At 52.2% G+C, this 24,966-nt stretch overlaps 1 protein-coding gene across 1 annotated transcript; it reads right to left on the reverse strand.

Moving 5' to 3' along the window:
• Positions 1–22,970: 22,970 nt before the first annotated feature.
• LOC126036831 (olfactory receptor 14C36-like) lies at positions 22,971–23,972 on the reverse strand. The gene has a single exon (XM_049797042.1). The coding sequence runs from the start codon at positions 23,925–23,927 to the stop codon at positions 22,971–22,973; it is 957 nt and encodes a 318-aa protein (XP_049652999.1). The 5' UTR covers positions 23,928–23,972.
• Positions 23,973–24,966: the final 994 nt, after the last annotated feature.

The raw sequence follows: 24,966 nt of genomic DNA on the forward strand, positions 1-24,966 counted from the left end.
ATGATAATGATAACACTAATAAAATGACAACAGTAGTAATAAAAGAATTGGAATGTACAAATGATGTGCAGGGCAATTGCTCACCACCCGCCAACCGACACCCAGCTAGTCCCTGAGCGGCGATTCCCTGCCCCCCACTTTCCCAGTTCCTAAACTAGATCAGACGTCACATGGTATGGAATACACCATTGGCCAGTTTGGGTCAGGTGCCTTGGTTGTGTCCTGTGCCAACTTCTTGTGCCCTGGCTGGGCATGAGAAGCTGAAAAATCCTTGACTTTAGTCTAAACACTACTGAGCACCAACTGAAAATATCAGTGTTATCAACATTCTTCACATACTGAACTCAAAACATAGCACTGTACCAGCTACTAGGAAGAGAGTTAACTCTATCCCAGCTGAAACCAGGATAGTATCCACCCCTTATTCTATACCATTGACGTCATGCTCAGTTCCCATACCTTTAGTTACATCCTGATTAATCATCACCACCTTTCCATCCCTTTGAGACATATGAACAATGCGGTGTATATATATATATGTATGCACACACGGAGATATCATGCCTTTAGTTCATGAGTTATGTTCATAAAACATTTGTTGAGTTCAATTAGTTTCTGACTCTGGGCTCCATCTGTCATACCAGTCTGTCTGGGCAGGAGGAATGGTGCAAAGTCCTCTCTGTCGGTAGAGCAGATTTGGGCTTCAGTGCAGTGTGATGAGCAGATGACATCTGACGCAGCAGGAGGATGGTGTGCACCGTTGGATTGTTGCATGCTGGACTCAGTTCTGGTTCCATCACTACTACGCTTTGCTCAGTTTTATCACAGTTCTTTCTTGCTTGATCCAAGTGATTCTTACTATAGTACTATGGATATAGCATAGAACAATTATCGTAATGATAACATACAGTAGCAGGGTTATATAGCAACTAATATCATACAGTTTAATTCTGGCTATTTTCACCTAAAATCAAATCCCCTTGAGGCACACATCGGACTTCTCCATCTTCTTGCATCACCCACCAAGTGCACCCAGGCCCTTGAGCAAAAGCAATCCCACGAATGGGTTTAACTTTGCCTGAGGCAGGAGTAACCCAGACTGTCTTCCCTAACATATTTTTTATGTGCACTACAGGGACTTTATCCCCTTCTACAGTATGTAAAAATTCTGATTGGGCAGGGCCACTCTGATTGGCAGATCCTCTGGTGTTGACTAACCAGGTGGCTTTTGCTAAATGTGTATCCCAATGTTTGAAGGTTCCACCCCCCATTGCTTTCGATGTAGTCTTTAACAGTCCATTGTATTGCTCAATTTTCCCAGAGGCTGGTGCACGATTGGGGATACGATACACCCACTCAATGCCATGCTCTTTGGCCCAGGTGTCTATGAGGTTGTTTCAGAAACGAGTCCCGTTGTCTGACTCAATTCTTTCTGGGGTGCCATGTCGCCACAAGACCTGCTTCTCAAGGCCCAGGATAGCGTTCTGGGCAGTGGCATGGGGTACAGAATATGTTTCCAGCCATCTGGTGGTTTCATCCACCATTGTCAGCACATAGCACTTGCCTTGGTGAGTTTGTGGGAGGGTGATATAGTCAGTCTGCCAGGCTTCCCCAGATTTCTATTTCAGCCATCACCCTCCATACCACAGGGGCTTTAACCGCTTGGCTTGCTTAATTGCAGCACATGTTTCACATTCACGGATAACCTGCATGATAGTGTCCATGGTCAGATCCACCCCGTGATCTCGAGCCCATCTATATGTTGCATCTCTTCCCTCATGGCCTTAAGCGTCATGGGCCTACCAAGCCATAAGTAGCTCACCCTTATGTTGCCAGTCCAGGTCCACCTAAGCCACTTCAATCTTGGCCACCTGATCCACCTGTTCGTTGTTTCGATATTCTTCAGTGGCCTGACCCTTGGGTACGTGGGCATCTACATGACGTACTTTTACAACCAGATTCTCTAGCCGGGACGCAATATCTTGCCACAGTGTGGCAGCCCAAATGGGTTTACCTCTGTGCTGCCAGTTGCTCTGCTTCCATTGCTGTAGCCACCCCCACAGGGCATTCGCCACCATCCATGAGTCAGTATAGAGATAGAGCACTGGCCACTTTTCTCTTTCAGCAATGTCTAACGCTAGCTGGATGGCTTTCACCTCTGCAAACTGACTCGATTCACCTTCTCCTTCAGCAGTTTCTGCGACTAGTCGTGTAGGACTCCATACAGCAGCCTTCCACCTTCGATGTTTTCCCACAATGCGACAGGACCCATCAGTGAACAGGGCATATTGCCTCTCATTTTCTGACAGTTTATTATACAGCGGGGCTTCTTCAGCACATGCCACCTCCTCCTCTGGTGACATTCCAAAATCTTTGCCTTCTGGCCAGTCCATGATCACTTCTAAAATTCCTGGGCGACTGGGGTTTCCTATGTGAGCCTGCTGTGGGATCACTGCAATCCACTTACTCCACGTGGCATCAGTCACGTGATGTGTAGAGGAGACCCTCCCTTTGAACTTCCAGCCCAGCACTGGCAGTCGAGGTGCTAAGAGGAGCTGTGTTTCAGTACCAACCACTTCTGAGGTGGCTCGAACTCCTTCATACGCTGCCAATATCTCTTTTTCAGTTGGAGTATAGCAAGCCTCGGATCCTCGATATCTTCGACTCCAAAACCTCAGTGGTCACCCTCGGGTCTCCCCAGGTGCTTTCTGCCAGAGGCTCCAGGTAGGGCCATTCACCCCAGCTGCAGTGTAGAGCACATTTTTAACATCTTGTCCTGCCCGGACTGGTCCAAGGGCTACTGCATGAACAATCTCCTGTTTAATTTGTTCAAAGTCTTGTTGCTCAGGGCCCCATTTAAAATCATTGTTCTTCTGGGTCACTTGGTAGAGAGGGCTTACAATCAAACTGCAATTTGGAATATGAATTCTCCAAAATAACACCTAAGAAGGCCTGTGTGTCCTTTTTATTAGTCGGTGGAGACATAGCTGCTATTTTGTTTATCACGTCCATTGGGATCTTTCGATGTCCATCCCTCCATTTTATTCCTAAATCTGGATCTCCTGTGCAGGTCCCTTGACCTTACTTTCTTTCATGGCAAAACCAGCTTTCAGAAGGATTTGGATTATTTTCTTCCCTTTCTCAAAGACTTCTTCTGCCATGCTGCCCCATACAATGATGTCATCACTGTATTGCAGGTGTTCCGGAGCTTCACCTTTTTCCAGTGCAGTCTGGATTAGTCCATGGCAAATGGTGGGGCTGTGTTTCCACGCCTGGGGCAAGCGATTCCAAGTGTACTGGACACCCCTCCAAGTAAAGGCAAATTGTGGACAACACTCTGCTGCCAGAAGGATTGAGAAAAACGCATTAGCAATGTCAGTTGTGGCATACCACTTGGCTGCCTTTGACTCTTGTTCATATTGAAGTTCTAGCATATCTGGAACGGCATCACTCACCGTGCTGTAACTGCATTCTGGCCACAATAGTCAACTGTTAGTCTCCACTCCCCATTAGACTTTTGCACCGGCCATACGGGACTGTGAAAGGGTGAGCGAGTATTGCTGATCACTCCTTGGCTCTCCAGTTAGCGAATCAATTTGTGGATGGGAATCAGAGAGTCTCGGCTGGTGCGATATTGCCGCCGGTGCACCGTCGTGGTAGCAATTGGCACTTGTTGTTCTTCAATCCTCAGCAACACCACAATTGAAGGGTCTTGAGAAAGACCAGGCAGGGTAGACAGCTGTTCAGTGCCCTCTGTCTCCAAGGCAGCTATACCAAAAGCCCATCAATACCCCTTCAGGTCCTTAAAATAGCCCCTCCTGTGACAGTCTATGCCAAGGATACACGGAGCTTCTGGTCCAGTCACAATGGGGTGTTTCTTGCCATTCATTTCCAGTTAGGCTTACTTCAGCTTCCAATACAGTTAACTCTTGGGACCCCCCTGCCACACCAGAAATACAAATGGTTTCTGCCCTTTTATAACTTGATGGCATTAGAGTGCACTGTGCGCCGGTGTCTACTAGAGCCTTATACTCCTGTGGGTCTGATGTGCCAGGCCATCTAATCCACACAGTCCAATAGACCCCATTATCCCTTTCCTCCACCTGGCTGGAGGCAGGGCCCCTCTAATTCTGGCCAGAGTATCCAGTATTCACTTCTTGTAAAATTGGCTCAGAAGTCCCTTCAAGAGGATCAGAAATAATATCATCCCTTCTACTCTGTTTGGAAACTGGAGCGGCATTTTTCCTGGTAGAATCCCCTTTTGTGGTGGTTGTTTTTCTGTATGGGGGCAACTGATACTGGTCCAGGTTGGTCCGCTGGTTCAGTTGAAGTATCTCTCGCCGGGTTTTGGATAACCACAGCGGCTGTCGCTGAGCTTTGGGTAGCAGCAGTGCTCGTCGCTGGGGCTGGAGGGACCACAGTGCCCATTGCCAAGGTTTTGGTATCTGCTGTGCTTGTTGCTGGGGCTGGAGGGGCTGCAGTGCCTGTTGCTGAGATTTGGGTAGCCACAGTTCTCATCACCGGGGCTGGTGGGGTCGCAGTGCCTGTCACCATGGTCTGGGTGGCCGCAATGCTCGTCGCCAGGGCTGGAGGGGCCGCAGTGCCCATTGCTGGGGTTTGGGTGATGGCAGTGCTCATCGTTTTGTTGTTAGGTCCAGAGACCTCTTCCCCTTGAGGGTACTGAGTGGTGTCGAAAAGGGCTCGATAGGAATGGGCCAGGCCCCAGCATGTTGCAGTGATTTGTATCTCTCTGGAGCTGCTGGGGTGACGGCATATCTTTTCCAAATATCTTACTAGTTCTTCTGGATCCTGCACTTGTTCGGGGGTGAATTTCCAAAACATTGGAGGTGCCCACTTTTCTAGGTACTTGCCCATACTACCCCACACACCCTGCCACTCATAATTATCCACCCTCGGGGCAGATCTCTGGGTGATCTTAAACAGTTGTTTAACCTTAAACAAGAGCTGAACCACATTCAGAAGTATGCTAATTCCTAGCAGTAGGGCTAGGACCGTGCTGGTCTCAACATCCCAAGAGTATTCAAATTTTTCAAAATTCTCCAACACCATTGTAACTGGACTGATGGAGAAGAGAAAAGGGAAGAGAAGTACCCCTCCCATAGACTGGTTTTCCATGGAGGAAAGGTAAATGGTATAATTATTAATAGTTTCCCACAGATGGCTCCCGCAGTATAAAGGTGACAATGCTAAGTGCAAATATCGGATGAATCCCACAACCGATGAGTTTACCATACCTTAAACCAGTGTTATACAATACATCAAAGCGAAAACTTTAATCCACCTCCCATGGATGACAAGCAGCAGAAGAGGAACTACATACAGCAAGCGAGGTGATACATAACAGAACTTTATACATGGCCTGCCTATACCACGTGAGCAGTGTAGACCTGGCCTCCCTAGCCGAGCGGGCGGGTTAGACCAGGCCTCCCTACCAGCAAGGGCGGGTAGACTTGGCCTCCCTAGCTGAGTGGGCAGGGTAGACCAGGCATCACTAGCACCCCTGGCAGGGTAGATTGCCTACCCTAACGGCGCCAATGGGGTAGATGTGGCCTCCTTGCTGCACCGGTGGGGTAGACCTGCTCTCCCTAACCGCGCGGGCGGGGTACACCTGGGCTCCTGAAAATTGCCGGTGGGGTATACAAAGCCTTCCTAACTGCAAGGGCGGGGTGGACTTGGAGGCCCTAACCCCGTGGGCATGGTGGACCAGGCCTCCCTTATCGCGCGGGCTAGGTGGACCTGGCCTCCATAACCGCGTGGGGGGGTAGACCTGACTTCCCGAACCGCGCGGGTGGGATAGACCTGGCCTCTATAACCGCGTGGGTGGGTCAGACCGGGCCTCCTTACCGGCAAGGGCATGGTAGATGTGGCCTCCCTGCCCGAGCGCGTTGGGAAGACCTGGCCTGCCTAACAGCTAGGGAGGGGTAGAACTGGCCTCCCTAACTGTGCAGGCGGGGTAGACCTGGCCTCCCTACCCACGCAGGCAGGGTAGACCAGGCTTCCCTAACGGCAACGCGGGGTAGACATGGTCTCCCTGATGGCGTGGGTAGGGCTAGACCTGGCCTCCCGAACAGCGCCGGTGGGGTAGACCAGGCGTCCCTAACCACGTGGTTGGAGTAGACCTGGCTCCCTAGGGCGCTGGTGGGGTAGACATGGTCTCCCTATCTGTGTGAGCGGGGTAGACCTGGCCCCCCGAATGGCGCTCGTGGGGTAGACCTGGCTTCCCTAACCACGCAAACGGCGTACATCTGGCCTCCCTACCTGCACAGGCGGGGTAGACCAGGCCTCCCTAACAGCAAGGGCAGGGTAGAGGTGGCCTCCCTAACTGCGTGGGCAGGACAGACCTGGCCTCCCGAACAGCACCGGTGGGGTAGACCAGGCCTTCCTAACTGTGTGGGCGAGGTAGGCCTGGTCTCCCTACCCACGCAGGTGAGGTAGACCAGGCCTCCCTATCGGCTAGGTCGGGGTAGAGATGGCCTCCCTAACCGCGTGGGAGGGGTAGATCTGGCCTCCCTACCTGCACAGGATGGGTAGACCTGGGCTCCCTACTGGCAAGGGAGGGGTAGACGTGGTCTCCCTGATCGCGTGGGCAGGCTAGACCTGTCCTCCTGAACAGCGCCAGTGGTTTAGACCAGGCCTCCCTAACGGCATGTGTTGGGTAGACCAGGCATCCCTAGGGCGCCAGTGGGGTAGACATGTTCTCCCTACCCGAGCAGGCGGGGTAGACCTGGCCTCCCGACCAGCGCCAGTGGGGTAGACCAGGCCTCCCTGCCTGCACGGGCTAGGTAGACTTGACCTCTTTTAACACACAGCCAGGGTAGACCTGGCCTCCGTAACGGCGCTGGTGGTAAAGACCTGGCCTCCCTAATGGCGCCAGTGAGGTAGACCTGGCCTGCGTACTGGCACCGGTGGGGTAGACCAGGCCTCCCTAACCACATGGACAGGGTAGACCTGGCCTCCCTAACGGCGCCAGTGAGGTAGACCTGGCCTCCCTAATTGCGTGGGTGGGGTAGACCAGGCCTCTCAGCTGGCACCGGTGGGGTAGACCTGGCTTCCCTACTGTCACTGGTGGGGTAGACATGGTCTCCCTACCCGAGTGGGCCGGGTAGACCAGGCCTTCCTACCGGCAAGGGCGGCATAGACCTGGCCTCCCTGCTGGCGCCAGAGGGGTAGATTTCCCTCTCTAACCTTGTGGTCGGGGTAGACCTGGCCTGCCTGCTGGCACTGGTGGGGTAGACCTGGCCTTTTATCCGAGCGGGCCAGGTAACATGGCCTCCCTAACCACAAGTGTGGGGTAGACCAGGCCTCCTGAATGGCGTCAGTGGGGTAGACCTGGCCTCCCTACCTGTGTGAAACAGGTAGACCAGGCCTCTTTAACCACGCAGGCAGGGTAGACCTGGCCTCCCAATTGCTGCCGGTGGGGTAGACGTGGCCTCCATAACCGCGCGAACAACGTAGACCTGGCCTCCCGACCGGCTCTGGTGGGGTAGAAGTGGCCTCCCTAACCGTGTGTGCGGGGTAGGCCATGCCTCCCTAACTGTGAGGGCGGGGTAGACCTAGCTGCCATACCAGCAATGGTGGGGTACATATAGCCTGCCTGGCCGAGCGGGTTGGGAAGACCTGGCTCGTCTAACCGCGAGGGCAGGGTAGAACTGGCCTCCCTACAGGCAAATGCAGGGTATAGATGGCCTTCCTAACCGCGTCGGTGGGGTAGACCTGGCCTCCTTAATCGCATGGGTGTGGTAGACCTGGCCTCCCTACTGGCAAGGCAGGGTAGACCTTGCTTCCTTAACTGCGCGGGTGGGGAAGACCTGCCCTCTAACTGCACAGGCAGTGTAGACCTGGCCTCCCGACCAGTACAGGTTGGGTAGAGCTGGCCACCCTGTCTGCATGGGCCTGGTAGAGCAGGCCTCCCTAAACGCACGGCCAGGTTAGACCTGACCTCCCTAACCTCACGGGCAGGGTAGACTTGGCCTCCCTAACGGTGCGGGAGGTATAAGACCATGTCTTACTAGCTGAGCGGGTGGGGTAGACCTGGCTTCCCTAACCAAGCAGAGGGGTAGACCTGGCCTCCCTACCCGCGCAGACGGGATAGACCTGGCCTCCCTAACTGCGCAAACAACGTAGACCTGACCTCCTGACAGGCGCCAGTGAGGTAGAAGTTGCCTCAGTAACTGCATGGGTGGGGTAGACGTGGCCTCCCTGGCCAAGTGGGTTGGGAAGACCTGGCCTGCCTAACTGCGAGGGTGGGGTAGAACTTGCCTCTCTAACTGTGTGGATGGGGCAGACCAGGCCTGCATACGGGCAAGGGCAGGCAAGACCAGGACTCCATTACCGGCAAGGGCGAGGTAGACCTGGCCTCCCTACCCACACGAACGGAGTAGGCTAGGCCTCCCTACCCACGCAGGTGGGGTAGACTTGGCCTCCTGACCTGACCATCTGGGATAGGCCTCCCATCCCTACCTGATCCTGCACGGTAGTACTGGTACCCCTACCAGTACACCTACTTGTACCTTGGGGTACACCTGCTACCCCTACAGGGGCACGGAAGTAGACCCACCCTCCCTACCTGACCCTCTGGGGTTGGTGTGGTATCCCTACCTGATGTTCCAGGGTAGGCCTGGCTTTCCAGCCTGCATGGATGGGGTAGACCAGGCCTCTCAGCCGGCAAGGGTTGGGTGGAACTGGCCTCCCTACCCGTGCAGATGGGGTAGACCTGGCCTCCATACCAGCAATGGCAGGGTAGACCTGGCCTCCCTGCCAGCATGGGCGCAGTACAACTGGCCTCCCTACCTGACCATTGGGGGTAGGCCTGGAGTCCCTACCTCATCCTCCAGGGTAGTATTGTTACCCTTACTGTTACTCCAGAGTAGCACCAGTACCCCTATTTGTACCCTGGGGTACACCTGCTGTCCCTTCTGCCGCTCTGGGCTAGACCAGGCCTCCCTTACAGGCATGGGCGAGGTAGACCTGACCTCCCTACCCGCGTAGGTGCTACCTGATGCTCCGGGCTCAGCCTGGCATCCCTACCTGACACTCTGGGCTAGTACTGGTACCTCTACTGGTACTCCAGTGTAGTACCTGTGCCCCTCCTGGTACTCTGGGCTACACCTGCTGTCCCAATGGGCTATCAGGGGTAGACCTCCCTACCTGATCCTCTGGGGTAGGCCTGGTGTCCCTACCTGATGTTCCGGGATAGGCCTGGGTTTCCAACCCACGCAGATGGGGTAGACCAGGCATCCCATCCGGCAAGGGCGGGGTAGACATGGCCTCCCTACCCTTGCAGACATGGCAGAACTGGCCTCCCTACCCAGGCAGATGTGGTAGTCCAGGCCTCCATACCAGCAATGTCAGGTAGACCCAGCCTCCCTGCTGGCCTGGGCACAGTACAACTGGCCTCCTTACCTGACCATCGGGGGTAGGCCTGGCATCCCTACCTCATCCTCTGGGGTAGTATCATTACCCCTACTGGTACTCCAGGGGAGCACCAGTACCTTTACTTGTACCCCGGGGTACACCTGCTCTCCCTACTGCCGCTCCAGGCTAGACCAGGCCTCCCTTACGGGCACAGGTAAGGTGTTGGAGCGGCGGAGGAATGCACATAAGTCGACCCAATATGAGTGATAGAAATGATTCAACTTTATTTGCACGGATAGCTCATATTTATACAGTTTGCGATAATTATGCCTACTAGTCCTAATATGATTGGTACATTGCTAATGTTTATTCATTACTAAAACACACCCACTTGTGGTTGGCAGCTACGCGTGTTCAGTAACTTTCTCATGAGAACTTCTTCAAAAGTTACTTGTGAAGTTATGCCAAGGTCACACCGTCCCTGTCTTTCTCCTGATAACAGCAAGACCAGCTGTTGTTTTTCTCCCAATATCAGTAAAGCCAGCTATTTTCAGCCAAGGCCCAGTCTTGCTGCTCAGGCTGACATTCTTTCACACAGAACTCTGCTCGCACAACTTTTCCACAGGCCCATGTCCTTTTTCAGCAAGCCACTTCCCAACAGTAAGGTAGACCTGTCCTCCCTTCCAGCACTAGCAGGGTAGACCTGGCATCCCTATCAGCAAGCGTGGGGTCGACCTGGCCTTTCTACCGATGCGGTCGGGGTAGAGCTGGCCTCCCTACCCACAAGGGTGGGGTAGACCTCGCATCCCTACCTGATCCTTTGGGGTAGTACTGTAACCCCTACTGGTACTCCGGGGTAGTAGCAGTACCCCTACTTGTACCCCAGGGTATACCTGCTGTCCCTACGGGCGCTCCGGGCTAGACATGGCCTTCCTACCTGAACCTCTGGGATAGACCTGGCATCCCTACCTGATGCTCCATTATAGGCTTGCCGTCCCTACCCGTGCAGACGGGGTATACCAGGCCTCCCAAACTGTGCAGGCAGCGTAGACCTGGCCTCCCTGTTGGCGCGGGCGTGATAGTCATGGCCTCATACCCATGCAGACAGGGTAGACCCAGCCTCCCTACTGGCAAGGGCGGGGTAGACCTGGCCTCCCTACCCGTGCGGTCGAGGTCAAACAGGTCTCCCTACTGGCATGGGCAGGGTAGACCTGTCCTCCCTACCTCAAGGGCTGGGTTGACCTGGCCTCCCTACCCACATGGACAGGGTAAGCAAGCCTCCCTGCTGGCAAGCATGGAGTAGACCTGGCCTCCCTACCTGATGCTCCGGGCTTGGCCTGGTGTCCCTACTTGATGCTTCAGGGTAATACCAGTACCCCTACCTGATCCTTCACGGCAGTACTGCTACCCCTCCCAGTACTCCGGGGTAAACCTGATGTCCCTACGGGCTTGCGGGGGTAGACACACCCTCCCTACCTGACCCTATGAGTTTGGCCGGGTATCCTTACCTGATGCTGCGGGGTAGGCCTGGCGTACCTAGGACTGGGTAGACCAGGACTGCCTGCCGGCTAGGTTGGGGTAGACCTGGCCTCCCTACTAGCACGGACGGGGTAAACCAGGCCTCCCTACCCACACGGGCGTGGTAGACCTGGCCTCCCAATCTGCGCGGACAGAGGAGGCGAGGCCTCCCTGCTGGCAAGGGCAGGGTAGACCTGGCCTCCCTGCCGGCGAGGGTGCGGTAGACCTTGCCTCACTACCCGTGCTAACAGGGTAGACGTGGCTTCCCTATCCGGGTGGATGGGGTAGACCAGGCCTCTCTTACCAGCATGAGCAAGGTAGAAGGCCTCCTTACCACCACGGACAGGGTAGACCTGGCCTCCCTACCCACGCTAGCAGGGTAGACCTGGCCTCCCTATCGGCAAGCGCGGCGTCGACCTAACCTTTCCACTGATGTGGGCAGGGTAGGGGTAGACCTGGCCTCCCTGCTCCTGAGGGTGGGGTACACCTGGCCTCCCTACATGACCATCCGGGGTAGGCCTGGTAACCCTAACTGATTCTCCAGGGTAGACCTGGCCTCCTTACCTGAGCATCTGGGGTAGGCCTGGCATTCCTACCTGATCCTGTGTGGTAGTACCGGTACCTTTACTGGTACCCCTACTGGTACACATGCTTTCCTTATGGGCACGCAAGGTTAGACCCACCCTCCCTACCTGACCTTCTGGGGTAGGTCTGGCGTCCCTACCCATGCGGACTGGGTAGACCAGGCCTCCCTGCTGGTAAGGGCAGGGTAGACCTGGCATCCCTGACAGTGCTGGTGGGGTAGACCTGGCCTCCCAACCCTCTGGGGTAGGCCTCACATCCCAACCTGATCCTGCACATTAGTACTGCTAACCCAACTGGTACTCCAAGGTAGTACGGGTGACATGCAGAAAACAGACTCCACAATCAGTGAGATTGTAAAGTAGGTTTGTTCATTCAATGCTGGGCAGCACAGGGGGGTGGTCCCACCAAAGTCCTGCGTGCCTGGCCCGGCAGTTCGCTTCAAATTTATACAATCAAGTGTTACATATTCACAATACACCTACACATATGCATGACCTATCCCTGCGTCATATTAAAATGAGTTCCAAGAGGTCATTTCCATAGTTTCCTCTCAACTGCGCTTGTGCAGTGCCTCCTTATGGTGGTTGTCTGGTGGTCGCAGAGATGAAGATAGACAACTCCTCTTCATCACTGCTAGTAACCCCTTTTCTTGCACAGGCTCAGTGGTTTCTTGGTGTTCATCCAAGCTGCAAGACCAGTCTTGGCTGGCCCTTGGGAACAGCTCCTGCTTCTTATCACGAACTGTCTCTGCCTCATTGGCTGGTTCTTGGGACCAGCTCTTCTTATCAAGAACTGTCTCTGCCTCAGCTAATTTCAACTATGTAAGTGCTAAACATCATCTTTCATCCCCCTTTATTATATCTACTGAGATTCTTTTGAATCCCCTTATCTCAGTCTGCCCTTGGCCCTGGTGCCACATCTGAGGTGCTGCAGTCCTAATGGGCATCAATGCCCACCAACGGGGCAGGGACAGTAGGAGCCCTGTGTGCCACGACAGAGCTGTGACATGAGTGGAGTAAGAGCTGAGGTGAGGAAGGGCAGCTCCCATGGATTATTTGGTGAATGGAGACACAACATGTTTAGGAGAGACCGACAGGGAAGATGATAAACAGGAGATGCCTTCTGTGATGTCAGGGCAGCTCAGATATATATGGATGCTCTCTATGGGACAGGCAACTGATTAGGTGGGAGCTTCTGTGTGAGTCAGCTTCTGAATAGGCCGTTCAGTCTGATGCTCACCTGGACCTGGACCTCCCAGAAGAGGAAGAGCTGGTCAGGGATGTGAAGACTGGAGTCAGCCTTGGCCATAGTGACCATGAAATTGTGGTCTCCCAGATCCCCAGGGATAGGAAGAAGGAAAGCAGAAGAGAGCAGACCCTGCACATCAGGGAATGAGAATTTGGCCTATTGAGGGCACTGGCAGGTGGGGTCTAAGATGGCAGTGTCAGGGCCCTGAGCAGCATCACCTGCGGCCTCCACCCACACCTGTGTGCATGGGCCCAGGAGACAATTGAAGCCTTGGCCTGAGTTTTAGACCCAGCTTGATCTATGCTGTAGGGCTACTGGTCTCCAGACACAGCCATAGACACAGCCTTGCCTGTCCATGGACCTTGTTGATTCGGACTTGCAGGCTCACTTCCCAGCTTGATTCTTCAAGGGTTGTACAATGGAAGAACTCTGTGGCTCTCCAAGTGCCAGAACCCAGCTGATTCATGGAGGCCTAGGGCTTTTCTGCTTCCTTTGTTCCTGTCATCACTTAGTCAGGTTTTGGGAAGAGAGGAAGGAAAAGCAGGGGTGGTTTTCAGGTGCCAATGATTGAACTGGGGGAGCAGAGCCATGACATGTGAAATGATCTAAAGGCTAGGCCAGTTCAAAACTGTTATCTCCTGCTGCTGTCTCAGAGGCCTTAAATCTTCAGCAGGAACCTGGCAGCTGTGAGATCCCTCCATCTCCCTCTCTTGTAGCAATTAAGCTGATAGTGCCCCAGTCACAGGCTTGCTTTCATTTCTCTTTGCAGCCTAAAGCACCGCATTGGTCTACAGATATGGCAGGAAACTTGCATAAGGAACCCACTCCTGCGGACAACAAGGTGGATGTTCCCAGGAATCTCAGGAGGTGTGGCATACCCATAGCTGTGTTCAGGGAGCTGTGTTCAGAGAAGACGTTGACACTGTGCAAACACTATACAGCAACAGCTAAAACACTGGTGTGTGATCAGCACTGTTTGAGGCACCAATGCAAAACATAACACCATAGGGGCTGCTACAAAGAAAGTTAGCCCCACCCCGGGCAGACCCGGGACACTTGAACCAGAGTCCCAAAAATGGACACAGTGGTGTACAGGTGGTTTGACAGGTGATGGGCAGGGGAGACAATATTTTCCCTCACTCTTTTGGCGAGGCTCCTCTTTCTACTCTCCAGGACACTGTTGGCCACCTTTGCTACGAGGTAGCCTTGCATCATGTGGATCACTGCTGGATTGTGTTTTGTCTTCTCTCCACCACCAGGGCTGTTTCCTCAGAGATGCTCTCTGGCCAGGCAGTCCCCTTCCCCTGCCACTGCAGGCTGTTAGTCTATCCCAGGCACAGGATCTGGCCTTTGTCTTTCTTGTATCTCACAACATTCCTGACGGGACAGTCCTTCTGCCTGTTAGGTTTCCCATGAATGGCATCCCAAGGCACAGGAATGGTCCTCCCAATATAGCACCATAAACAAACATGGTGTGCGTTGCCTCCTCTGGGTCATGGGTACAGGTGTTAAACTGCACAGCACCCAGGAGAGTCCCCTGTGCAGCCCCACAATACCCCAATATGTCCCACTGGCCTGCAGGTAGGGTATGGCCCCTTCACCACTGTGCTCTCAGCCTCATCATCCAACTGGTGTTTTGCCCATCTCTTTGTCTATCCATCCAGACCGTAATGTCCTAACTTGAGCAGAAAAATATTGAGGGAGACTCTGCCAAAAGTCTTGCTGAAGTGGAGGTAAATGACATCTACTGTGCTCCTCTCGTGCACAAATGCATTTCCTTCATCATGATGGCAGTCAGGTTGGCAAGGTCTTATTTACCCTTGGGAAGTCCATGCCAATGTTCTCCTTTTTTAGGTGCCCAGAAATGTCACCCATGAGGAGTCATTCAATGGCACACTCCTCATCAAAGTGACCTTGTACAGCCTGTGGTTCCCTGGGTTGCATTTCTGGCCTCTTTAGAAGATGGGCGCAACATTGGTTTGTCTTCACTCTTGAGAGACCCTTACCAATTCCATGACCCTTTACAGAGGACATTCCAAAGGAATATCAGTCTTTCCCTGTAACTTTGTTACCTCTCTTCTGCCTGCTCTATGGTGTAGTTAGTTTCTCTAGTCTTTCATGTAGTTGCACCTGTCCTGATAAAATGAGCATTTGTGAAAGTCATCTTTTCAGATGCAGACTGCCTAGGCAAAGGCCCTTTCCGTTATGCTCCACTTCTCTCCTTCCCTTGCTCTTTGTTCATCAAGATACCTCTCCCCTATGCAGCTGCTTTGAGCTTCAGGGAGTTAAACGCTTGCCTGTCTTCCAGTAGTCTAATAGTCTGTTTAGCCAATTCTTTAATTGTGTTTATATCTAACTTTTTCGTCTCCAACACAAACATTTCTCATAAGATTATCCCGTGTAGAAAGACAGCCTCATCACGGGCACCTTGTACTTCGCAAGTTGTTGAGGAGTGCTACTTATTGTTTATGAAATTTCTTCATGATTTTCTTTGCTTTGCTTGCAAATAGGAAAAATTCTTCTGGGCCTGTGTGCAGCTGGTTCTCTAAGTAGAGCAGGCGGGAGATGGTGCAATGGAGCTGTAACCTCCAGCTGTAGAGATCAGTGGAGAAGTCTGAGGCAAGGAACAGAGATGTAAGCCCCAGGTGGCCAGTGGTGAGGTTTGAGAGGTGAGGAGCAAGGGTGTCCATACAGTGTCAGACCTCAAGGGACTGCTCTTCCTAGCTGTCCAGACCACCTGAGGAGGCACTCTGCATCATTATCACTTGGAGAATGCTTCTATCACCTCTTCTCTAAACTGAAGAGTAACAAAAACTCTCCTTTAAAAGTAAAAAACAAAATCATGGGTATAGGTGCAATTTGAAATCTTCCTCCTTAACTACACTATGAAATTTTTCTAATTAGCTGTACAAGTCTTGCAGACTAGGAGAAAATTTCAGGAAGAAACAAGGCTCGTTAAAACTTTCTGTATCATAATGAGCCCCATGGTGTGTTTGAGGCTGAGTCCATGAACCTCAGCTACTGAGAGCAGACTGAAAGAATCTTCTCAAGAAGTCAAAGTCAGAAGAAAAGTACCTTGAAGAATTAATGGACCCCACTGAGGGCCATTACTGACAAAGCCTCCCCAGAGACTCAGAGCAGATACTTGGAGGCTGTGGTTGCAGGTAGGCAAAAGCACTGTGAAGGTGGCTATAATGCTGAGAAAAGATTTGGTTTGTTTTATGAAGCAGAAAGGCCAAGCCCTGATCTCCAGGCCTTGGGAAGACAGATCCTGTCCCTCACAGGTGTGTCAGGGCTTTTAGGGACAGTGAGATGTGCGTGTGAGCAATGCCAAGTGTAGGAAAACTGCACAGTGTATCCTGGATTCCCCAAGCAGTGGTGAGGAAGAAACTAAGTCCAGAGCCTCAAAACAAGTTTTGCCTGGAAGGCCTCAGTGGCAGAAGCTACTGTCAAATCCAAGGTGACAAATCCCTTGGACCTGTTTGGCTTCTCAGCCTTGCCAGAGCACTTGGCCATCTCTACTGCAGGCTGTCATAACCTGTCCCATGCCTTACCTCCTTCCCTTCAGGCTGTTGATGTCCATCTTGCTTTCCCACCTAGCTCTCACCCCAGCATTTCTGTTCCTTCACAGATGTCTCTCCAGCCTGGCTGGATTTTCCTTGAAACACAATGCCATGGGCTGATCTGGGCTCTCTCTGGGTGGCCTCTTGCACCACAAGGCTACCCTTTGAGTGGCATTTCTTTCTCAACACATGCAGTCTGAACCTTCCAAGCTGCATTTTGCGCAAGTTTCTTTCTCTTCCCACTACCAAGAAAAGCTCCATCATCTCTGAAGCCACCCTTCAAGCAGGTGCACTCTACTACTATAGTGTCCTGAGCCTCCGTTTCACCAGGCGAAAGAAGCCCAAGTCCCTCAGCCTCTCCAAAGAGGCCCCATCCTGGCAGATGTCCTCTGGGACCACTCCAGTTCTTCCCCGCTCCTACAGACTGGGTAAGAACTCCACACCCAGACACACTACTCCAGATGTGGCCACACCAGTGCTGAGGCCAGAGGGATGAGAACACCCTTGCCTGGGTGGCCACACTCCTACTAATACAGCCCTGTATGCAGTTGGCCTTATTCACTGTTTGTAGTCTTTGCTCTATCAAACGGCATTTCAAATGATACTGCACAGAGGCTGCGTGCCTTTCTTACTGGGGATGTAAGAAACCAGAACCTCCAGGTACAGAACAACCACCAAGCCACGTGCCTGCTGCTGTCCCGTCATGTACTCAGGCAGAAGAGGTGTGAGAACCCATATCCGAGGCCTTGTCCTGGACGGGCCTACCAGGTACTTGGGGAAAGGGCTTTCCACAATCAACACGCTTCTGCTGGTCTGCCAGAGGCACTGGCAGATGTGAGCATAAAAGCACATATCCCAGCCATGAGTCAAGGGCTGACCTATCAGCTCCTTCAGAAAGAAGTGACCTCACAGTCCCTTTCCCAGCCACGTTCCTGCTGCTGGCCTATCAACTTCAAGGACAGAAGGGACTTCCCAGCCACCTTCCCAGCCTTGTGCCTCCTGCTGTCCCATGAGATCCTGAGGCACAGCTGACCTCACCAAAGCCATTCCCACCCGTCTCCTCCTTGTGGCCTACGAGCTCATCAGATACAGGTCACCTCACATTCCTCTCCCAATGCCATGCAACTCTTCTGGGACCTCACAATCCCTTTCCCGGTCCCACGGGTCCAAACAGCTTAAGTAAGGTTGAGGAGAGGTGACCAAGATGAGGGCAGTAGAGCATGGGAAAGTGAGCTTCAGGGATTCAGTGTTCACGTTGGAGCTTAGGGATTAGAGCTTACCTTTCAGGGTTGGGGATCAGGCAAAAGCTTAGGCAGAGAGGTTGGTGTTCTGCTGAGGTTCCCTGGCTAGTGATTAAGGTGTGGGCTAGCATGGTGGGTTAGGGTTTTGTTTAGGTCTGGGGTGAGGGCTAGGATTAAGGCCAACATGTTAAGACTAGGGGTAGAGGCTAGGGACTAGGCTGAGCAACCTGGTAGGTGTAAGCATAAGGCTTTATGGGTTTGGGATTTGGCTTAGATGTCAGCTTTGAGGTTAGGGATAGCCTAAGCTCAGTTAGGTTAGTAACAGTGGATTACTGTCATGGGAAGAAGTTGTGTTTAGGCGTAGGGTTAGGGCTTAAGGCTACTAGGTAGAGATAGCGTAAAGGCTTAGCAGGAACTTTTTCACAGTCAGTGTTTTCACAGCAACGTCCTTAACCCATTTTACCTCTTCAAAATCTTTCATGTCTGTTGGTCAAGGTCCTCTTCCCTGCCCCAAATCTCCCATTTCTTTTGCCCAGGCTCCTCCTGCCCTCCCCAAATGAGTCATCTTGTTGAGGGCAGCTTCCTGATGACCTTCATGACCTCAGAGTATCTCTCTCCCTGTTGCTGCTGACCAGTCAGAAGTGACCTCACAGCCACCATCCAAGGGGATATACTGTCTGCCGTGCTTGAGAGACCTCTTCACAGCCTACCCAGCAGCACTGGAGGAAGGTGATGCCCTGCACCACCCTCGAGGTTCCCTGCCTGCAAACCCACTTATACATCCGAAGGATTCCTGCATCACTTTTCCCAAATGGCTGCTTTAGTTACCACAGGACAGCTTGGATGCCATGGCCACCTCTGTGCAGACAACTGAATCAAGAGCAGAATGTAAATTTTAAAACAATGTGGAAGCCTATGCACAAAAAGAAATCTATGTAATAGCAGAAAAAGTCTTGATTTCCAGCTTTTAAAGATCTTTTATGAAATTTTGCTCATCACGGAGGGATGCTGCTGGCTTCTCAGAGGACTTTGTACCACTGATGGAATTCATTCCTGATCGTCCAGCCAACTTCCCATGCACTGCATCGTCAAAGTCTTCAGTCAAGATGTCAACAATCTGCTCTAAGGAGACTATAGGAAACCAAGGACTTGCAAAAGTCCACATACACAGCATGCCCTCCTTTCCCCTCCGACATGGATTCAGCAATCCTTTTCTTGTTCTTCAAGCAATGGAGATGGCTGCAAGAGCATTTTCCCTGTCACCTTGCCAGGGACTGAGATGAAGTTGGCCAACCTGTAACACTCCCAATCCTCCTTTTTGCCCTTCTTGAAGATGGGCTTGAGATTTGCCTTTTCTGAGGATCTTGGAAACACCCTGCTCTCTCTGCCCCTTCCAAGATGTTTGAGAGAGGCCTCAGGATGACACCAGCCAGCTCCACCAGCACCTCTCTGCTGCATCGCACACCAAAAGCTGTCTTTATATCCCACACTTGCAGGGGAGTGCCCAGGACACCACACATGCCAGGCCAGGTCCTCTGGGCTGGTTCAAAAGAGAACCAGAAGTGATCTCTTCCTGCAGGCCAGCAACTCCCATGGGCTCTCCGTGCAGCTCACAGCTTCCCTGAGCATTTTTCTCAGTGTCCCCCTCCCCCAAACTTTCTAGTCCACAGGCTGTAGATGAGAGGATTGAACAGGGATGTGAGGATGGTGTAGATAAGGGGCTTTGTCAGCCTCTCTCAGGAGGGTTCTTCTGGGCATCACACACCCAAGGATGAGGGTGTCGTAGAAAAGCGTGGCACTAGTGAGGTGGCAGGAGCAGGTGGAGAAGTCTTTCTGCCTGCCCGTGCTGGATGGGAGACGTTCCTCAGGGTGGCAGCTCTGATGCACACAGGATGACCATGTGAACAGGAAGGGGAAAATGGGATCTAAAAAGCAGGTCATGATAACAAAGAGCATGAGTGTCATATTGCCAGCGTGTGAAAGCTCCAGCAATGGGGTGAAATCACAGAAGAAATGGTCCACTCCACTGGGGCCACAGAACAGTATCTGGGTCATGACTGAAATGATTACTGTAGCTGACAGAAATCCCCCTAGCAAAGGAGATAGAGCTGTCAGTTCCTGAGTCTTGTAGAGGGCAGGAGGTGGCACACAGCCCAGTACTGATCATAGGATGTGGTCACCAGCAGTAAACACTCTGTACATGCAAAAGGACATGAGGTCCTTACACCTCCAGTGCCTCGTTGCCTCCTCACCCACCCTCCACAGAGCCTGCTCATGAACCTGGAGACTTCCTGGGGTTGCTGACAAAAGACTTTTTCTGTTTCCTCTCCCTGAGCAAGCAGTTTACAACTTCCAACACAAGGTCACAGCTCTTGCTGACTCCTCTGATCCTAAAGGACAAAAGCTAGTCCAACCTGTTGTCTGTCACATAGAGGACCCCAACAAATCCAAGCTTCCCCTTCATACAGGGGACATAGTCCTCATCCTCCCGGCTGCTCCCTGGGCAGACCCTGTATCCTCCATTGCAGCACCAGAGCTCAGCAATGTCCTTGATCATCCCCATTGCAGGCTGTCCTACACTGTCCTATGCCTGTGCTGGTTTCCCGGCAGACTTTAGCTGCATCCCCTTTTCCCCACCACACTTGGACCTTGGGAACTCCCAAGCCATACTGATGCCCTTCTGTCCTTACTGGCTGTTGCTTCAAACACAAAGCTGTGGTTAAGCAAGGATTGGTCAAGGCCTGTGAGTTGCCCACAACCTGTCTGCCTTCTTCCAATACACTGATCATGCTCCTCTTGCACCCAAACTATTACAACCCCACACTTGCTTGAATCTTCTATTTCTCTCTGTATGCAAGCACTAAAATACCTGTCCTCCTTTTGCCACCTCAAAATCAAAACTCAACTTATTTCACTTCAGCAGGATGCCCTGCTACCCCTGCCACCACTTCCAGTCTGCTACCAAAGATGTGGACTGCTGTGTTGCATATATTTATGTCTTGGAAGAGTCAATGCTTCTTTTTTTTCCCTTTTTTTTTCTTAATAGATACTGATAGACCTGGGGAAATCTCAAAAACACATATTGATGGATACCAGATATGGTCAGGGCTGTATGTATGGGGGCACATATAAATCATCTCTGCACCTGATGTGAATTATTTCTATGGTCAGGGAGATGCTTAGAGCTCTCCCTCATTTGAATGCATGAAGGGGAAAGAAGGGCAGCATCATTCAGGCTGGAAGGGACCTCAGGAGTTTTTTGAAACACCTCCTGCTCAAACCAGGGCGAGACCAAATTACTCAGGGCTTTATCCAAAGGCACCTTACTCACTTTCTGGGATAGAGCTGGCACAAACTCCCTGGGAAACAGCTTCCAGCATTTGGCCATCCTCATGTTGGAAAAATATGTGCACTAACCCCCTTCGTTCAGCCCGTTGCCTCTTGTCCTTGTGTCTTGTACCATGGACACGAGCCTGACTCAGTCTTCCAGGGAACACTGCAATGCTGCTACATGTTTTGCCCAAGATCTTCTTTTCTCCAGGCTGGACAAGCCCAGCTCATTCAGCCTCTCCTCACAGGCAAAGTCTTCCTGCCTCGGACCATTATTGGGGCCCTGCGCTAAAGTGTTTCGTTCCTATATTGGAATCTGAAATCTGGACACAGTGTTTTCTATAATCCCTTCCCTCCATCACCTGCCCATGGTCCTGTTCATAAAGCCCAGGGTGCTCCTGTCCTTCCTTTCTTCCAAGGCACAAGGCTGCTTCCTGTCCATCTCGCTGTCCACCAAGAACTTTCCAAAAGGCCTCCTCCCAGCCAGGCAGCCCCCAGCCTGTGTCATTGCCAGGGTTCATCCCCTGCAGGGGCAGAAACTGGCATCAGTCCTTGTGGGAATTCCTGACTTTCATGCCAATGCATGCTCTCCTCTCCCTTGAAGCCTTTCCCTGAGCACAGGGGCCTGGAGACCATTTCAGTAAAGACTCAGGCACAGCAGGCATTCATTCCTTCAGCCCCAGCTGTGTCTGCTGTTCTTAAATCACCTTCCCCATTCAGCAGCAGCCCTGCATTTCTCTTGTTCAGCCTTGGTCTCTCAGAAGTGACCAAAGGTCTTCTGTTTGCTTCTGAATTCCCTTGCAAGCACCATGTCCAGGTAAGCTTTTCTTTTCCTACACACATACCTCCACAACAAAGACAATAGAAATTCATGCTTTCTACCTGTTCTGACCCCTGCTGCAGTCTTGTACCAGATGGCACTTTGCGGATAGTTCTGCTCCAGGGTCTGTGAAAGTAGAGAGGCTGGACAGGACTGTCCATTCCCCCAAACCAGCCCTTGGACCAGCAGGAAGATGGAGATGGCCTCACAGCAAAACTCACCTGTAAATTTGGGGTGACCAGCAGGTGCTGGAACTGGCCAGTGAGAGACACTGGGAGTGACAAAGACCCTGAGCCACCTCCCCTGTCTCTCCACACCACCAAGGGCAAAAACTGGCCTCCTCTTCTCACCTGCACCTGCATGTCTTCCATGCTTTCCACAAGCTCTGCCTCTGCACCACAAATCTTCAGTGTGAGTCCTTGCCCTGCATGGTCACACACTGCTAGTTATACAGTGGTATTTTTCTCTACTGGTCATTTTCCAGCCCAGCACAGCTCCCCCTAAACTCTTAACACCTCCCTTGACTTTGCTGCACCTCCCCTGCCCTTTTCCCAATGTGGCCCAGTCTGGCATGGCCCCACAGCAGTGCCCACCACAGGGTGCGGCAGAGCTCTGGGCACTCACCCCACAGCCCCAGATCCACTGAAGGGCACAGCAGCTCCTCGGGAGTGGAGAGGGGTGAGCTCAGGATGTAGGGGCATCCGAGGCACAAAGCCTGAGAAGACCCCCATCTATGATGGAAATGCTGCAATGGACGCCAGCTCTGTGTCACACAAGTGCCCACTGCCTGTCCTTGCCTGCGACCACAGGCCTGCCACACAGCAGGACTCTAACCATGCTTGAAGAGCACTCAGGCCTTCCACCAACCAAAGGGTTCAGAAGGAAAGCATGGAAGTGGGAAGAGAGCAGCTCAGGAAAGACCAAGCGCTGGTGCTCCCTGGCAGTGCTGCTGTGCCAGGACTCTTTTCTTCTTCCCCTCTGCACACAGGCACTGCTCCCTGCAGCTGCAGAGCAGGTCTTGGAGGAAGGATATCAGAAGAACAAGTCTCTGCAGGGCCCTTTATTTTGCTTAAACTCACAGAGAGTACAGCTCTTCATTTGCACATCTTCCAGGTCACAGAAAGCCTGGGTATATTGTGAATTAGAATCCAGAGAAAGACAGACATTTCTTTGTGGAAAGCATGCAAATAAATTAAGGAAAGCAAGAAGAGCAAAGAAAAATTACATTCAAACCCCCAAATCACCGTAAAAGAAACCAGAAGAAAGGCTGGGCCTATAATGAGATAAGTACTATGCAGAAGACAAGAGGCAGTTTATTCGTTTGGAAAAACATCCAGTGATTAGTTTTCTCAGGGCATCCTTGATCTCATGGTTTCTCATGCTGTAGATGAGGGGGTTCAAGGCTGGAGGCACCACTGAGTACAGAACTGCCACCAGCAGGTCCAGGGATGGGGAGGAGATAGAGGGGGGCTTCAGGTAGGCAAACATGACAGTGCTGATAAACAAGGAGACCACAGCGAGGTGAGGGAGGCAGGTGGAAAAGGCTTTGTGCTGTCCCTGCTCAGAGGGGATCCTCAGCACAGCCCTGAAGATCTGCACATAGGACAGCACAATGAAAACAAAACACCCAAATGCAAAACAGACAGCAACTACAAGTACCCCAGCTTCCCTGAGGTAGGCATCTGAGCAGGCGAGCTTGAGGATCTGGGGGATTTCGCAGAAGAACTGGTCCACAGCATTGCCTCGGCAGAGAGGTACTGAAAATGTATTGGCAGTGTGCAGCACAGCATAGAGAAACCCACTGCCCCAGGCAGCTGCTGCCATGTGGACACAAGCTCTGCTGCCCAGGAGGGTCCCGTAGTGCAGGGGTTTGCAGATGGCAACGTAGCGGTCGTAGGCCATGACAGTGAGAAGGAAATACTCTGCTGAGATCAAAAAGATGAACAGAAAGACCTGTGCAGCACATCCTGGGTAGGAGATGGCCCTGGTGTCCCAGAGCGAGTTGGCCATGGCTTTGGGAACAGTGGTTGAGATGGTGCCCAAGTCAAGGAGGGAGAGATTGAGGAGGAAGAAGTTCATGGGTGTGTGGAGGCGGTGGTCACAGGCTACGGCAGTGATTATGAGGTCATTGCCCAAGAGGGCAGCCAGGTAGAGTCCCAGGAAGAGCCAGAAGTGCAAGAGCTGCAGCTCCCGCGTGTCTGCAAATGCCAGGAGGAGGAACTGGGTGATGGAGCTGCTGTTGGACATCTGCTGCCTCTGGCTGTGGAGCACTGAACAAGGAGGCAAGAGCAGAGACAAGTTTGGGCATTATTCTCTGACCAAAATCAAAGCCATTTGCCATAGTACATGTTCACCGCATTTTTTTCCATTTCAAAGAGATCTCTGTTAAGCTCTGTGGGTGGAGCTCTGGTTGTTGCTGGCTGCATGTCTCATGAAAAGCAGGACCTCTGTGTACTGGCTGCCAAAGAGTCAGCCCTGTTCCGTAGCAGCGGTTTTCGTGGAATGGTGTCCATTAGGGTGTCAGTCCTGGTGTTTGAATTGGTCAGATGAAACTGCTCCTAATGTAAAAGTGCTTGTCAGCATCTGCACTCCCAGGGCTAAGAAACCACAATCAAAACAGAAGAGTGAGAAGTGGGTGGGTTAGAGCTTTCCCCTATCTCACCTGGAGTTTTTCTTGTATTTCAGAAACCCTCATCATTTCTGCTTCAGTCGGAGAAAATAAAGTGTGTCCTGTGAGGCAAGAGGATTGCCTGTGGCTTAGTGCAGACAGAGGGTAGCTTTTCTGTCACTCTGTCTTGTTGCCAGGTACCTTGAGATAGCTCCTTTCTGAGATGGAGTGTATTCACACCCTGTGTTAGCCTGTAAAGACTACAGGCACTCCTGAAAGCAGAAAGACCCACTGTCCAACACCAAGTGACTCCCCCTGTCTCAAAGTCTCTGCACCTCATCTCTTGCCAAGGACACACATGGTTCATTTCACAAACCCAGCAGTATTTCCTCACTCATGGTGTCTCTGTGCTTCTCCACGGGGAATTCAGAAATACCAGGACGCTATGGGACAGAACTGCATCCTGGAGGGCAGCTCACAGCTTGGAAGGACACCCCAAGAAAATAGCTAATGTCCTGATGATGGTATCTCAGGAAGGGAGAGTCAGCTCATTTCCTAGGGAATGACACAGGCTGCATTGCCCACAGCTTGAAGGAGAGCTTGGAGACCTGTAACCTTGTTCCCATGGACAGATCCTGCATGGGAGGACCCACAAGATCAGTGTGTGGCTCTGCAGCT

The sequence above is a fragment of the Accipiter gentilis genome, unplaced genomic scaffold (genome assembly GCF_929443795.1).
Source record: "Accipiter gentilis unplaced genomic scaffold, bAccGen1.1, whole genome shotgun sequence".
NCBI lineage: Eukaryota > Metazoa > Chordata > Aves > Accipitriformes > Accipitridae > Astur > Astur gentilis.